Source organism: Drosophila sechellia, chromosome X (genome assembly GCF_004382195.2).
Source record: "Drosophila sechellia strain sech25 chromosome X, ASM438219v1, whole genome shotgun sequence".
Classification (NCBI taxonomy): Eukaryota; Metazoa; Arthropoda; class Insecta; order Diptera; family Drosophilidae; genus Drosophila; species Drosophila sechellia.
The window spans coordinates 12,009,508-12,026,427 of NC_045954.1; the positions used below are offsets into that span (position 1 = coordinate 12,009,508).

The 16,920-nt window shown below is 43.5% G+C and overlaps 2 protein-coding genes across 4 annotated transcripts in view; both read left to right on the plus strand.

Annotated features, from left to right (window-relative positions):
* The window catches only part of LOC6620202 (teneurin-a), a 195,902-nt gene that overhangs the window by 135,787 nt on the left and 43,195 nt on the right, over nt 1-16,920 (plus strand). For all 3 annotated transcript variants that reach the window (XM_032726421.1, XM_032726423.1, XM_032726422.1), the window contains 5 exons: nt 1,016-1,321; nt 3,547-3,653; nt 12,326-13,531; nt 13,673-13,867; nt 15,678-15,887. In XM_032726421.1, coding sequence (XP_032582312.1) covers nt 1,016-1,321; nt 3,547-3,653; nt 12,326-13,531; nt 13,673-13,867; nt 15,678-15,887 — 2,024 coding nt within the window. The remainder of the gene's footprint in view (nt 1-1,015; nt 1,322-3,546; nt 3,654-12,325; nt 13,532-13,672; nt 13,868-15,677; nt 15,888-16,920) is intronic.
* Nucleotides 1,753-2,150, plus strand: LOC116802307. Its single transcript, XM_032726425.1, has one exon. It carries the CDS (start codon nt 1,812-1,814, stop codon nt 2,148-2,150), a length of 339 nt encoding a protein of 112 aa, XP_032582316.1. The 5' UTR covers nt 1,753-1,811.

The following is a 16,920-nucleotide window of genomic DNA, read 5'->3' on the forward strand; positions in this document are numbered from 1 at the left end:
GTTGAATGAAATTAGTGGAGAGTGGCTTTATCTTTGCCAGTGTGTGTAAATCTATCGCGAGGGTTCACAAAAATGAGTTTCTGCTTTGGCGGCTGGAAAAGGTTGTAATTTCTGTTGCATACTTGCGGGCGGCTGCTGAAAATGGCAACCACACACAGACGACACACACACACACGCGCGCACAGGAATTTACAACAATGGCGGCAGTTATCGAGAAATGGCAGCAGCGACTGCATTTCCGCTTAATGTTGAGCGATAATAAAACACAAACAGCAACAAAATTCGCCCGACTGCCGGTCGGGGATAATGAAACTCGTCGTTATTTTTTGTTGTAATTTTTATTTTTACATTGGTTGGTTGCTATTTTTTCTCTCTTTTTTTATTGTTGCTTTTCGTGCAACCCATTCGCCCTTCGCCATTCGCCATTCGCCATTCGCCATTCGCCATTCTCCATTCACAATTCGCCATACAATGGCCGGCGCGCACACATGCATTGATTTATGTTTTTTAATTTAAAATTTCCGCATCACTTAACCGTTAAAAATAATAATAACAATAACAGCGGGCCGCGGCAACAACAATAAGCCATTGTCCGCGAGGATGCGATTTAAATATTGTAACATTGCCAAACGCGTAGAAGAAGCAGCAGCGAGAGGCGAAAACTTTTGCACATGTTTTAATTTCCGCATTACAAGCCAAAGTGCACTGAGCAGGTGGAACCGAATTCATAAGCTAAAACACACATATCAAAATTAAGTATTCAGCTAAAATGAAATGAAATGACTGAAGTAAAAGTTAGCAATTTAGTTGTAAAATATTTTAGTGGTGCAAACTAAAACAGTGGATTTTTCTAAAGTTAAGTTAGTATGTTTACTGAGAATTGTAAACCTTAAAATTAGGAGTTATATTTATATTCTTAAGTAATCAAGTGTCAAGCACAATTCCGTTCGAGTGCATCCCCAAAATTGACAGCCAGTGGATAACCCAGTTTCCTTGCATTTTCTCCTCTTTGCAGACTGGGCGGCCACCCACAACAGATGCCGCAGAGTATGTCAACTGGCAGCAACACAATCGGCCATGGTGGCATCGATCGCGGCGGCGTTGGACTGCCGATGGGCGCTGGCACGATGCCCGGCGGCGTGGGCGGTGGACCGGGGGGCGTGGCCGGTGGAGGACCCCAGGTGGGCGTCGGTCCGCCCGGGAGCGGTAACGGTGGCAATTGCCAGATAAGCGGCTCACAGCCGCTGGTCATGCCCGGATTCCCGTTGCGTAATTCCCACTCAGCGCATGCACCGCACTATTCGCCATATTCGCCATCCAGGTAAGTTGACATCCATTCGGATGTGTAGTAGTATTGTATTGGTAGTACCAGTGATAGTGATAGTGGCATTGCTGGTGGTGGTGGGAGCTGCAGAACAAGGGGTGCCCCCCAAAATATGGTGTATATCTGGACCTTTCGCCCCGGGGGTAACAGTGAACACTCCTCGAGTGAATGAGCGTTAAATTGAGTGAGAACAGTGGTGGTTCACTGGTTATGACTTTCCAGTCAACTGATTTTGTTCAAGAGAAGGCGGCTTTTTCGCTCGCGCAGCAATCGAGGATGTGCTGCACATTTAAGGGTAATTCTCACATTTATTTGATATTATTTTATTATTCAGAAAACTTTTTGTGAACCAATTAGCTTAGTTTACACATAGAAGTTGCCGCTGACATTCATGCTAGAACAGTAATTGGTTAACTTCCCACTTTTCTACATCAAAATTGTTAACACAAGAAAATCGATTTAAGTTTTGGAATATCTAAATATAGTAATGGGCGTTTTAGCAACCGCTCATATGATCCACATTGTGTGCGTTGCCCGCTGGCGACGTGAGACAACAGCGGATGATCACATTCCGGGATTGCATCGCCGACAGGAGATCCAGTTTACAGGACACGATTCCAATTCCGGTCGCAGCGATGTCGACTATAGGACCATGACATCCGTCAAATATCTGGAATCCGTGGGGTCTATTCCACAAGCGCAGAAATTTAACCGCCTATTCAGATATTGGTGGCCATTGAATGTATGCAACGATATCCGACAGAAGTTTCCTCTGATTATCGAAAACTCGACACGTCCGTCAAGTAGCTGTGGATGCCAAGGATGATTGGGGATGCTCTGATCTTCTGTTGAATAGAACAGATTTTGATTTTAAAGCCTCTGTAATTCATGATCATTTGGCATTAATCATGAAAATATATCATTTCATATAAATGTTTCCTAATTCGTATAGCTTTTATCATTTTCTGTTCCTTTTAAATATCTTACATCTTGTTGATGTTTTCTTGTGAGATACTTACTACCTTAAAGACTCGTCTAGTTAGTATTTCAAAGTGATGCAGAAACTTTTTTGTGCAGTTCAGAGTTCCCTAGTTAGTGCCTAACTCCATAAGGAATTTTCCCCCCAGGGAGATTTCCACTCTTTTCCCTGTTGCTTTTTATTTTTCCCCTTCACCGAGTTGAATCACCTTTGAAGGCCTGACTCTCGGACACTTTTGAGTCTAACCCAATTCTGGGCCAACTTTCGAAAGTTGCCAACTCAAGAATTGTTAATTCTCTTTAAGCTGGGACCACGCCCCCTTCGCCAGCACTTACCCCTCTTCATTTTGCCCATATTTCCCCCATTGAAATTTCGTAACTCCCTCCGTCAGCGTTTCGTTCAACTTTTACGCAATTAGAGGCGACCACGCCGAAAGACTTGACAGCTCTGCCTGCGGCGGCTTAGACTTGTTGGCTGGCTGTATGTGTGATTAACACCCTTTTTTTGGGTTGAGATTGGGGCAGGCTGGCCTGGAAGCTGGAAGCTGGGAGCAGTGGTCCTTGTCCTCGGTCTTGTGCATCATTTTGCATGCGTTGCCTTTTCGGTTGGGGGGCTTTATTAAAAAAGTTGCCAGCTGTTGCCAGCAGTTGACAAACTCATTGGCGTACTAACTCTGCGCCACGCAGCGTTTTTGTTTTTTGCATTGGGAAAAATATGAAAATTTAACTTACTTTCAAGTTGCTTATTATTAAAAAAGAGACGTTTTGTGTACGATCAGTTCAGCCGCTGTATGGTCACACTGGCTGCTTGCCTTTTAAGCATCCAGTGGTCACACTGATAAATTTAGATCAAATGATCAAATTAAAAATATAGCTCAGTATTTCTTATTATTTTGTAGCTTAAATTTCCTTTCTGTTGCGAAACTAGTAAAAAACTAGTAAATTTTCCTCCGTGCTCTCCGTTGATTTTACTTGCTCTATGCGAAACGTGTTTGTTTGGTTGGATGGTTTCTGTGGTCCTTGTGATATGTCAAGCGACTAAAGCCGCAGGACAGAGTACGGGATATGTGGGGGACAAAAAGGACATGGAGGCGATGGAGGCGAGTGGCTTTACTCCTGTCTTGCAGTCTCAATGCCCCGCACCGCACCACCCCACCCCTTTTGTTAATTACAAATGCATTGCTCAGTTTGCTTAACGCTGCTATCTCATCATCATACTCTTTTCTCCACGTGTATTTTTACAGGTTTCACATAGATAAACGCTGTCAGCACCGATGTTCCTGGAAATGCTTGAGCATCGCCTTAATATTCGTATCCGTCGTCCTAACAGCCATGTTGGCGTACTTTGCAGGTAAGAACTTCTGACTAAAAACATCGGACATTGTGATAATGCCAACACAGTTAATGAAAAATACACAAGCCCATTCGCACCCACACACACGCACACAAACATGCGCGTACCTTTGCAAATATTCGTTCAGTGTATACATAAGTGCAAACTACAAACAAGCTATAACAAGGCAAATACATCAAGGTGTTTGCATTACATTAGCGTTAAATGGTGTTAACTTACACACACACACACACACACTTTGGCCAGCTAAGAAACACGGAGCATTGGCCTAGGTAACCACATACTTACATGTCCATACACTGAGAAAACAATTGACAATATGATCCATCGAAACTTGTTAAAGTACAAGACTTCCATAGCTTTTAAAGTTTTCAATTCTTAAGTATTCATTTACTGCTTTAATATTTATTAAATTATTAAATTTAGATTTACTAAGTGCCTTTCATTAATTTTCTCAGTGTATGCACATGATGTATGTGTATAAATTCTTCGGCTGGCTCAAAATGTTAATTGATAAATGCACCAACTGCTGGTGGTGCATCCTGCACAATTGACAAGCAAATTAGAATCCGCAAGTCCTCAAAGTTCGATGGCATCGGAAAAACCGCCAGATCGATTGAAAATCCATGATTGAAGGTTATGTCCACAATCTTGGGAAGCACCCAAAATTTAATTAACTATTGCTGATTTAGCGGCAAACAGATTTAATTCGCATTAGTTGAAGTGGGCACTTCTTAAAAACCTTGAAAACGCGTATAATTGCATTTCGAGATAATTTTTGATAAATTACCAACTAATGCTTAGTGAAAAATAAAACAATTTCCTTGTGTACGAGTTGTGACCAAAGTTATGCTTTTCCTGGCAAATCTCACCTGAATTGGCAACAGATATTAAAATGGCTTTTTAATGTTTTCCCTTTTTTTGCAAGTTGCACTTGCCACATCCGAAGTGTGCTTTTTCCCCTCGTGCTTTTTGCTCGTCCTTTTATATTCCTGTTTTTCCTGATGTTTTCCTCTTTTTTTTATATATATATATATATTTTGCTTTTTGTTTACAACTTGATAATTAAACACGTTTTGTGCCGTCCCTGGCTGTGCTGCCTTCCAAATTATATTTACAGGTCAATTTAATTCTTTTTGCCCATTTCTCTTTTCTGCTCTGGCGAACCTTTGGCTTTCCATGCCCCTACCCCTCCCATCCACCATCACTTTTTGGCCACCCAACAACATCGTTGTTGTTGCTGTTGCTGTTGTTTTGCCCTGGCAAAAACTTTGCACATTAAAATATGTAAATTTTAATTTGAAACAAAAGGGTTGACGGTTGGCAGGCAGTCAGCCTCGCCAACCGTTGACGGCAATGGCGACGATGACGACGCCTCCTCAGCCACCTTAAAATCCCCCAGAAAACCGCTCGGAAAACTGAGTCACCACCCCCTTTTTTCACCCATTTTTGGCCACAACCTTTCGGCCATGCTGAAACCCCCTTCCTGTAAATTTTCCTGTGGTGGCCTCTGTGCCCCGGCATTTTATCTAGTGAAACATTGGCACAACTTTTTGGACACTTTTAGCGTCTGTGCGTCGACATCTGGGCTGCCAGGTTCTTCTCACTTTTTCCGATGGGGATTTTCCAACTGCCAACTGTTTTTTTTTCTGTTGTTTTCTTGTTCTTTTTTTTGATAAATCTTACGCGAAGGCATTCAAATTTATGTGGCTGAACTTTAGCGACCAAAAAGAAGCCTTTTTGTCTCCGTGTGCCGAAATTTGTTAGGGGATTTTGTGAGTGATTTGCGTTGTTTCCCCATGACATTTTCAGGTAAACAAGTTGGCCGGAAATCACAAAACAATTGTCATGCTAAAATAGAACCAGTGAGGAAATTCTGCGATGCCTTTAATAGAATTTATCTCTTCTATAGTATATATATTATATTAAATTGTAAAGTTCTAATCAAAGTTGCTGTGAAACCAAGAATTGGCCCAAATAACATTTTTTTTTTTGTATTTTAGTAACATTATTTATTCTTGCTCCATCATCATCCACGACTTTCCCGGATTGTTTTGCTAGTGCCATTCATTACCAATTCGAGCCACTCATTTCTTCCCCTATTTGCCTGCTCCTCTGCGCACTTTCTCCGCGGGCCGCCCTGTCTCTCTCCCCCCACTTTCGCACTTTCTCCCTGCGTTTAATTTATTATCTACGCAGAAGAAGCAGCAGCAGCTGCTCGTGAGACGGCGGCACTGATTTACAGTTGGCTAAAAGCTGCGGCTTGTTTGGTGGGTGCTTTTTGGGTGGCTGGTGGGTGGATTTTGGGCGGCAAGGTTGTTGGTGCCGCTGTTGTTCCTGCTGTTGTTGTTGCTGATGGGGCTGCGGTGTCACAGGATTGCAAGTGAACGAAAACAAATTTACAACAAACCACGGGAAAAATATATGTGATGCCACTTGGCACATGGCAGCCCCCTCTCAATCGCTCCCCTCGGCCGCACTCCACACTCCACGACCCTCGCCTTTTTTGGCACAAAATGAATTTAAGTTGAAAAGTTGTGAACATTTTGTGGATTCGGGTGGGGGGGTGGTTGGCATTTTTGGGGAGCTGCTGCTGCGTGTGGATTTCACTGATTTAATTGTTGGCAGCCAGTGGCAGCAGCAGTAGCACATGCTTGAAATTTATCTTTTAAAAATAATGTATTAATTTTTGTGGCGCCCCTCGTTTCTTAACCGCCATAAACTCATTTGTGTAAAAAGCTTTTTGTGTGCGTGTGTGTGTGTGTGTTTGGGTGCTTGGGGGTCGCTTAATGGTTGAATAGTTTTAGAAACTGTGGGGTTAAGATACCGACTGGGGAACAGGTGAACCAAAAATTAATTTACCTCATTTTTATATACGTATATATTTTGGTTTTGCTGTCAAACTTTTCGCCCATCGTGTTTGCTTAATAATTTTCTATTAATTAAGGGTTTCGCCATAAAATTAGCCAGCAATTGCGGTTTGAGGGGCGCCAGCTGTTTGGGTATTTTAAAATATATATACACTTGTATATGCATGGCATGCGTATATGTATGCATATTTGTATGTATGTATGTGTGTATGTGCAAGCAAGCACACTCAGGAAACTGTATAATTATATACAAATATGTGCGGCCCATTGTCAGTTAATTAACAGGCAGACAGCTTGCGTTTGCTTATTTGCCTTGTCAGCCTCACGAGTTGTTCTCTTTAATTTGATTTACATACTGTCTCCATTTGCCGCCCACCGCCCCAAATGATGATGGAAGATTTCAGGCTTCGAGCAAATAAGCACAAAAAGCTGGGAAAATAAAATGAATATTTTTCGTTGCCTACTTATGAGCGCAGCGCAACGGAAGATGATTGCGGCGATTGCGTGCAAGAGTAATTTGTATAATTTGTATTGTATTCTGATACAGACGAACCAATAAACTTATCAATGCAAGGCCTTAAATAGTTTATAGTTATTTGAGAAATAAATCTCGAGGTGCACAATTTTATGGATATATTAATGCCTACGTATTACGTACGTAGTTACAGATTTTAAAGCAAACTTTTTATGTCACAAGTATTATACTTTAAACTTATCCACTTTTGGCTGTGAAAAGTGATGACGACTGACAGCTTTAAGTGCACATTTGCACATTTGCGTATGAGGCACACATAGCGATCTGCATGCAGCTGTCATATCTGTTCCGATAATCGACCGCAGTGTCAGCCGAGTGCGAGCGAGAGGCTGGGGCGGGCGGGAAAGAGAGGGGAGAGCCGGTGACAAGTGCAACCGCAGCAGCAGCAGCAAAAGCAAAAGCATCAGCATTCGCCGCCCATAAAGTTGCATAAATGTTTGCCCAGCGATTTACAAATGTGCCACTTTCTATCACAACAAAAGCAGCAGGAGCATCGAAGCAGGACAGCAAGTCCCAGTGCGAAAGAGACAGCGGACCAGACAGACAGACCGACCGACAGACCGACAGACCGACAAACGGACGGACAGCAGTTAATATGCTTGACTGGCAGCTGGCCCTGTCAGGATGCGCATTGCAGTAGTTATCGGAAATAGGTTAATCGATTTTTAAGCAGATAACTATCGGAAACTCATTCGATATGCACTGTTTCACAGACAGATGGAGGCCGGCCACGCCCCCCGTTCCGATGGCTTGTTTCCCCCCTCAAGAATACACGGTCAGAAAAAGCAGGAACTGAAAGAGATTTTATACTCCACTCGATTTTAACTAACAAAAACCTAAAAATTATTATTAAAAATTAAAATAAAATTTAAATAAGATTAAATATATCTTAGAGAAATATGCTTTCCATTGAGTGCCACTTGTTTATCACTGTGCTCCCGGCCACGCCAACTGGCCGAGTGCGTTCGTGCATCCATCTGTGTTGAAACTCCAGTGCTCCAAACTCCCCTCCCCTCCCCAGGAAGCGTCCAACCTGCTCTGCTGCAAACCCTCCTGGCTACGTCCATGCACCACCAGCTGTGTGTGGTTGCATGCCTTACTGCCTTTGCTCCTGGTTTTGCTTTTGCCTTTGCTATTGCACTTACTGTGCTATATATAACTGCTGCAATGACCCCATGGGGCTTATTCCGTACAGCTTTTATTTGCCATTCCGTTCTATATATACTTGGATATACATACATACATATTGGACTGACCACCCTGGAAAATCCGTAGAAAAACCCACCAACTGACCCCCTTTAACATCTTATCGGCGTTGTCATTTACAGCAGCTGGCCTTGTAGTTTATGCGATTTTATTTTCATTTCACTTTGCGTTGCGGTTTGCTGGAAATTTAATTTGTTGCTGCCTTTGGCTCTGTGTTGCGGTTATCCCAGCCAGAGCCACGCCCACATTTTCCGAACCCAAACGGAAAATGCGAACTAGATGCGCACAGTGGGCAAAGTCCCATTGCCCCATCCCGCAAAATGCAGTGTATCGAAATGCATATGCCAATGGAATATTCAGCCGGTTTCCTTAGCCCAGCCAACTGTAATCCGATTATGCCAGCTGTTATTATGGCCACTAGGGTGTCGTCTTAGCCGCTGGAAAGGTAACTAACCGACCGAGTGGGCGCCTAATTACCGGGATGCACTTAAGTAGTCGAGGGTCAACGGAAGGTGCGGCCAAATAGTTGGGTTTGTATCTGATTTGAAAATAAATTTCGGGATTTTTGCGAGGGAAAATCGAAGAAAATCCAGTGCAACTTAGCTGCAAAAGTTGTCCAAAAGTATGAAGTATATAAAATGAAACTTCACCTTTATATTTTACCTTTGCAGAATTTTAGTTAGATATGCTCCACAATTAAAATGAATTCGGAAAATATTCATGCTGGAGCAAATGCTTTTCTCTTGCATGATTTTGAATCAATTTGCTCGCACATTTCTTTGCTTTGTGGGCACATCAACTTCCATGACTTCTTTCGCAGTAATTGACTTTTGCCCTGGCTATTTTTCAATTTCGGGATAGACAAATGCCAAAGCCCCCCTTGTCAACCGCAATGTGTCCTGTCAAATGCACTAGAATCGTTCGATCGATGGGGGCTTCACTGTACCGAGCTGCCAATTAGTGAATGGAATTGTTCATTTTTCTGCGGTTTCCATTTGCGCCTAACGAATTATGCAAAGCACTCGGAAATTGTCCTGCTCGCATTTCGTGTTTCCTTTTCAGGGCTGCAAAAACATGGTAAAAACATACTGGACGCTGGGCGGCTGGGCGTGGCAGGAAGAGGGCGTCGGGCTGGCCAATCAACCGGAAATGCGAACGTCACACACAACCGCAACAAAGAAAGTCAATTAGCAGAGGAAAAGACCGAAGAACAATGTTGGCGGAAAAATAGGAGGAAAACAACAAGCCAGATGGTTTCAATTAATGCGTAGGCCGCAAACAATTTGCCTAAAATCGCCATCAAAACAAGCATATCGAAAGACATTTCAATTTAAATTACATCGCATACAAGCGCAGGCACACACACACGCAAAACGCAAAAGGACATTTGTCACTTTCAACTGTAATGGCCGCTGGGCGTGCTCCATTCGCCTTTCTCCGAAAAAGGTGTGCGCATGTCGTTTAAATAAATTATTTTCCTTAAGGAAGTGCAATTAAGAAAATGTTTCATAAATTTCCCAGCCGGTTGTAACTTTTGCCTGACCCTGACACTGGACGTTTGGACATGGTTTTTCGGCGCTTCTCCTCTCTCAGTTTTCCAGCCCGGCAGGAGCAATTAGTGCTAGTCGTCCTAGTCCTGGTCCTGGTCCAAAACGCCTGACGATGTGTCTCATTAGGCGGGAGGACAGAAGAAAGTGGACGAGAACGAGAACGAGACAAGAACTCTTTTATTCATGACGACGCCCAGGATTCGAAAGTGGAGCTTCTGCTCCTTCTAAAGTTTATTGCCCACTTCCCGGACGAAGGGCGGAAATAATTAATCGAACACATCCGTTGCACACCCTTTGAGCCAGCAGCAACTGGAGCAGAACTCGAGTGGGTCTAAAAATAAAGCCAAGGGAGTGCCACAACACCCACAACACCCGCCCACCCACATGGATGGGGTTTATTAGGAAAATGCTTAAAGAAATAAATTAGTGAGGGCATGAATATTGAGGAAAAACCTGGGCGACATGTGTCACACTAATGATGTGCAGCACAAATGTTGATGAGCAAGAAACAAAAAAAAAACTATCAGCTGGTAATTAATTTTTGATCATATCAAGTGTGATTTCTAAACAAGATTTGTCTACCTAGAGCGTCAGCATACAAGTTGGCAAAATGTCTATAATACTATAATACTTTGCTTCTCCATCGAAAGTATAGATTTATGCACATCACATCATAAGGTCTTTTTTATATTGTTCCCAACATTTTCTCCGTGTTTGCTACTTGACTTACAGAGCTGAAATAAAATCTATACCACGTTTACTTGGCTTCCACTTGAGGAATATAAAAACCAACTAAATAACCATTAGCGTGAGTAAAACGTGGGGGTGGTGATGGATGTAAGTTGGGTGGGTGTCTCGGTATGGGGCAACAAATTGTAATCAAATTTAATTGGTGAACGAAAAACAACGCGAAGTGAAGGAAACCCGAATCGAATCGAATCGAATCAAGGGGAAGGGAAACCCAACCAATTTCAAGGAAGCCTTCCACCATCGAGGGTCCTGTATTTGGCGATGGTGCGGGGCTGACAGGACACTCGAATGAAAAGCTTGTTAACTTAATAGAACCAACTGGGCCGAGCTCTTAATTTATTAATGATACCCGCCATATATATAAGTATACATTGTTCCTTCTCATAGGACTCTGACCAGCTTATCGATGGAAATGGGGTGCATTAGTTTACATGTCAACGAAATGTTTTGTGTGTCCTGTCAAGTGTCCCGAATTGGAATTGGGCTAAGAATAAACAACAAGCCAGCAAACCGACAGCATTTGCAGCCATTACTCATATATTTATGATCCACACGCTCTCTCGTCCCCAAAACGTTTGCTTGTGGCAGTCCGCACTGTACACACACTAATGCTCGTATATGTGGCGTCCATATAATGCGCCCCATTAACATAATTTCAATCGATATAAATGTGGCAAGGTTAATTGCTCGCACGGGATTTAGTTTCTACGGAATTTCGCTCTAATGTGCAAAGTGATTATTGCAAGTTCCGGCTATTTATGTTAGAACTTATTTTTCGATCTGTAAAAATGTTAGAAAAATGAAGTAGCATATTTTATCTAGAATCTTATATAGTTTAACGAAATAATAGTTTAAGGAAAGATTAAGACCAAGCCTGTAGTTATCGTTCTGCCGTGGGAAGCGCTCATTCCAGACTTGTTTAACCCTTGTTCGCCCAAGCTGTGCGTTCCAGCGAGTCCTTCAATCATTCGCCTGCCCTCCTTTCTCGATGTCCTGGTGGCCAGGACCTGCTGGCGCCGCATTCCCACTGCCAATGGCCATAAATCGCCGGCCATAGTTATCGATAAACGATAGCCGGGAGGGGTCCTTTTTTCCGCTCCGTTTTCCAGCAGCAAAATGCAAACGTGTTAACAACGGCCACTTTGTGTCTGTGTGTGTGTATGTTAGTGTGTAAGTGTCTGAGCGTGTGCGTGTGTGAGCAAGGGTCAAGGGGTCAGCGGAGAGGGCGGCAGTAGTTTTTGATTTATACTCGTGTGCATATTAATATGGCGTTAAAATATGATGCCAAAATTTATGTGTGAAAAACAGGGCGGTGCAGCAGCTGAAGCCACCAACTACAGCACCACAGAAGACATTATTGCGATTCTCTTGGCCAAAATGGCAGCATGAGGACCAGATTTATGGCCAGCACTGTGGCCATCTCGCTTACCCTTCCCACTCCCCGCTCACCCAGCTAACCGGCTGGCTATATCCCTCTCTGTCTTTCGATTTATGGGCGCACATTTGGCCAAGCCGAATCGAAAATCCAGCCAAGGGGCACAGCCAAAAACAGAAGGATATAGTTTGCTTGGGTATTCCGAACGAGCGATGTGTCCCATAATCTCAAAAGCTTTAATTGCACTTTCTGTCGGCAGATAAGATGAAACAACACCTACATGCACTCAATAAGTTATATCTGTAAGATCTTACTAGTTGAGCACGTTAAATATTCAATAAACTAAACAATAAAAATAATGCAATTTTCCTTGCCTCTTGCAGCTGTCAGCTCGATGAAACCCAACATGGACAGCACCAATTGCATCCTAGTCCAGGACGTCAAGTCACAGCCCCACGATCTGCGCGGCGGACTGGCCAAGTCCAATGAGAAGGGCGTGGTCACGGCCTTCCCCACGGAGGAATCGATCCAGACCAGCACCTCGGACCACGGCCAGAATGGACACGGACTGATGAACCCGTCGGCGGGCAGCGGAGGCAGCAACTCGGGCATCCAGCAGCAGTTGCTGCTGCAGCAGCAGCAGCCGCACTCGATCAACCAGCCGCTGACACCGCTGGACGCGACCAATACCCATCTGCAGGATCACCACCAGCTGACCTACGGTGGCGCACTGCCCGGTGGCGTTGGCGGGATTGGCCTGAGCGGCGGTGGCATGATGAATGGTGGACTGAATGGCGGACTGGGTGGCCAGTTGATGCAGCAACCGGGTGGCGGCTTGAATGGACACCACCATCAGGCGCTGCAGCCGCAACTGGGCGGTGTGGTAGAGCTGAAGGAGTTCAACGAGGCCTACCATGCCACCATACCCGCCTACCAGTTTTGGACCTTGGAATTCCGCAACAAACATCCCGCATTCATTCGCTTCAATTTCACTTTGCCCTGGGGCGCACATTTTGCGGTCTATTCGCGCCGCAATGTGGCGCCTTCGGTGACGCAACACGATTTTGTGGAGTTCATCAAGGGCGGACGACTGGATAGCCACCTGAGACATCGACGCAGCTCCGCCAATGCCACCACAACTGGGCAAGATGTGGAGCTGTATCGCCAGGACAAGGACCAGAGTGCGGAATCGGCTCAGGATCAGGACTCGGAACAGGACGAGAGCCGCAGTTTCGACTCCAGCGAATCGTACGACGTGGAGACACCCCTCGATACGGCCAAACAGCATCTGCAGCGGATTGGCAAGCCCCAGAGCCACTGGGTGAACAAACGATCCGCTGGCGATGGCCTTCCCGCTCTGGATGTCGATGCCATGACGGTGAACGTATCCCTGCTGCAGTACTTGGACACCGGCCTGTGGTTCATATCCGTCTACAATGACGAACTGGTGGCCCATTCCGTATCATTGCTGGCCGAGGAGGCCGAGGGCGTCAGTACCACATGCCCCAACGATTGCTCCGGCAGGGGAAGCTGCTATCTCGGCAAGTGCGACTGCATCGATGGCTACCAGGGCGTGGACTGCTCCAAGAGTAAGTAATGCTTAAGAGCATACTAATTTGGCCAAGAATATACTCTTCAAATATCACTTTGGTTCAGCTTTTGGCCCTTGAACCATTGTTCCCTTATTAATTCCCCTTGTTCTCACCGCATTTTCCATTCTGCTCTTCCAGGCGTCTGTCCGGTTCTGTGCTCGGCTCATGGACACTACGGCGGAGGAGTGTGCCACTGCGAGGAGGGCTGGAAGGGCGCCGAGTGCGACATTCCGGTGGGCGAGTGCGAGGTGCCCAACTGCTCCAGCCACGGACGCTGCATCGAGGGCGAGTGCCATTGCGAGCGCGGCTGGAAAGGACCCTACTGCGATCAACGTAAGTGTCAAGGACTAGCCCACAAATACACTTAAAAAAATTATAATAAACTAATGGAAAATGCCTTGAATATCAGGAAAACAAGATGTTAAATATTATATTACTAGATAAAGATATTATTGCATTAGTTCACTTTAAAAAAGTCAGCATACTTTTTAAGGCCTTGTGCAAAAAATGTGGAATAGATAATGTATTTGCTGAAAACTTTTAGACTATAGGTGGAATAGAAAGATAAGAGACTCACTTTTTTTTGGTGTCTGGCGAATGTGAGCTTTCTGCTGACTTGGCATAAAAATGCTAAAATTATTTATTTGCCTTGTTTGCAATTTGGAGCCAGCCTCTCGGTTCCGGGCCATGTTGACACTGGCCGATAAGGCCAGCGGACAAGGACAAGTGGGCGGAGATGGGCGGATGAACGGGGCGGGTGGCTGGCCCAAAGTGGATGCCAAAATATATCAGTTATTATGCCGACGACACCGTCGTCTGCACTTCTTTTGGCCAAAAATATTCTGTCCTCGCTTTTTGTGTGTGGACCTTAAATTGACAAAGGGAAAGGCAAAGAAATGCCAACAATTTTTGCCTTGTTTTTCATTTTATTTATACATATTTTATTTTTTTGGTCAAATAACTTTGAATTAGCCTTAAAGCAGACACTAAAATCGAAGCGAATTTTAGGATGCAGCCAAAAGTTGTCGAATATTGTACGAACAAGGCACAAATATATTTAACTTAAAGAAATCGCAAACCGGCATTCTAAAAATATTGATGAATTTGAATTATGGATCTGAAAGTAAATTCCGTAGAAGCAATATACCCCATGGCAGAATGGCTCAAAAAATGACTTATGAAATATGCAACAACGCACTGAGTTTGCCTGTATGTGTGAGCATCGGACTCTTGGCATGTGATAACAAACAAGGACAAACAACAAACAGAATCCGAAACAGAAACAGGACCAAACAAACAAAAAATAAACTAAGACACGGGGAAAAAAAGAACGAAAGCCCGTTGAGCAAACATAAAACACATAAAACGTATAAAATCGAATTTATATGTTGGAAGCATATTTCTCATACACATGCAGGGAAAAGTAAAATACCAGGAGGCCACAGGAAAAGTGGGCGGGGCGGGCGGAAAAGCATGGCCAAAAGCCAAGCAAAAAAAAAATTACGAACGGGAAAAAAACAAACAAAAGCTGAACAAAGCGGGCCAAAAGAAAAATTGCAACAACTGCGCAAAATTACCAACTTGAACTAAACTGGAATTTCATTTTAATGACCACTTTTGTACGTGTCCAACATACTAATCATGTCATGTGTGCATGTATGCGTGCCGGAGGGAGCGAGAGGGAGGCACCCAGAAAGAGATGGAGCGAGAGGGGAAGAGTCCTTCATGGCGGAAAGCTTTTGTTTAGCCACGACTGTCACGATTTCACTGCCCCTCCAAATATATATACATATACATTTCCGCTCTTACTGCCCCTGAACTCTTTTTTTCCCCGTTAAAAACAGTAGAAACTCGCTGATAGAAACAGGGCTAAGAATTATTGTTAGAAAATATATTACTTAAACATAATATAATTGAATTTCCACTATAAATAGTCAGTATAAAGTGATAGAGATTGCCTACACATGTCCATCCTACGCATTATTCACTGTACCCATATGCCACTCGTCTGTTTTGTGTGTTGACTAACAATCAATTTGTGCTCTCTTCCCCAAAAACCACCAAATGCTGACCTGTGACCTCTGACCACCACCACAACCACCCACTTCCGCACCCACTGATGATGATAATGATGGATATGAAGACGACTGCCTGGATCCATTGTGCTCCGGACACGGCACCTGCGTCGCCGGACAATGCTATTGCAAGGCCGGATGGCAGGGCGAGGATTGCGGCACGATCGACCAGCAGGTGTACCAGTGCCTGCCCGGCTGCTCCGAGCACGGAACCTACGATCTGGAAACGGGACAATGTGTGTGCGAGCGCCACTGGACGGGCCCCGATTGCTCCCAAGGTGAGTTGTAATCCTTAAACCCTAATATGTCTTTAACAGTCGCTAGTAACTGTGTTTAAAATGTTTGCCCTTATTGTTTCCTTACACAACAAAATATTAAAGAAAATGGGACACTGAAATCACGAGCTCATCCTTTTTGATACAAACTATCTAGACTTTGTGCTAAAATATTAAAAACTAGTTGTCCAAAACTGGACTGCGATACCTCGTTGAATTCGTAACTTAAATCCCTATCCACCTGTGTTGAAACCTGGAAGATCCAAGATGTTCAAATTTTTCGCAAATTTTGATGATGGTACCCCTTATAAAAAACGCGAAAATTTGTAAAATATTTGATTTTCGAAAATCATAAAAATTGCGATAGGGATAGTTAGGCATGTTTATTAGCAGCACAAAACTGTCTTTATTTTAGCTTTACCTCATTTTTTGGCCAAGTTATAGAGAAAACCCCGTATGTAAATATTCAAATTTTGGCAATATTATTATTTTGTTTTTTTGTTCCCAAAAAATAATCAGTATTTTCCCAATAGCAATAAAACTAGCGGTCCAAAAGTGGAATGTCATACCTCTTTGAATTCGTAGCAAACTTCCCTATCGACCTGTATTCCAAATTGGAAAATAAAATTTTTTGCCAATTTTCGCAAATTTTGATGATGGTACCCCTTATAAAAAACGCGAAAATTTGTAAAATATTTGATTTTCGAAAATCATAAAAATTGCGATAGGGATAGTTAGGCATGTTTATTAGCAGCACAAAACTGTCTTTATTTTAGCTTTACCTCATTTTTTGGCCAAGTTATAGAGAAAACCCCGTATGTAAATATTCAAATTTTGGCAATATTATTATTTTGTTTTTTTGTTCCCAAAAAATAATCAGTATTTTCCCAATAGCAATAAAACTAGCTGTCCAAAAGTGGAATGTCATACCTCTTTGAATTCGCAGCAAACTTCCCTATCGACCTGTATTCCAAATTGGAAAATAAAATTTTTTGCCATTTTTCGCAAATTTTGATGATGGTACCCCTTATAAAAA

What these genes read in the sequence shown, in the direction of transcription:
- LOC116802307 (XM_032726425.1), top strand. Translation starts at nt 1,812, where the DNA reads ATGGGCGTTTTAGCAACCGCTCATATGATCCACATTGTGTGCGTTGCC.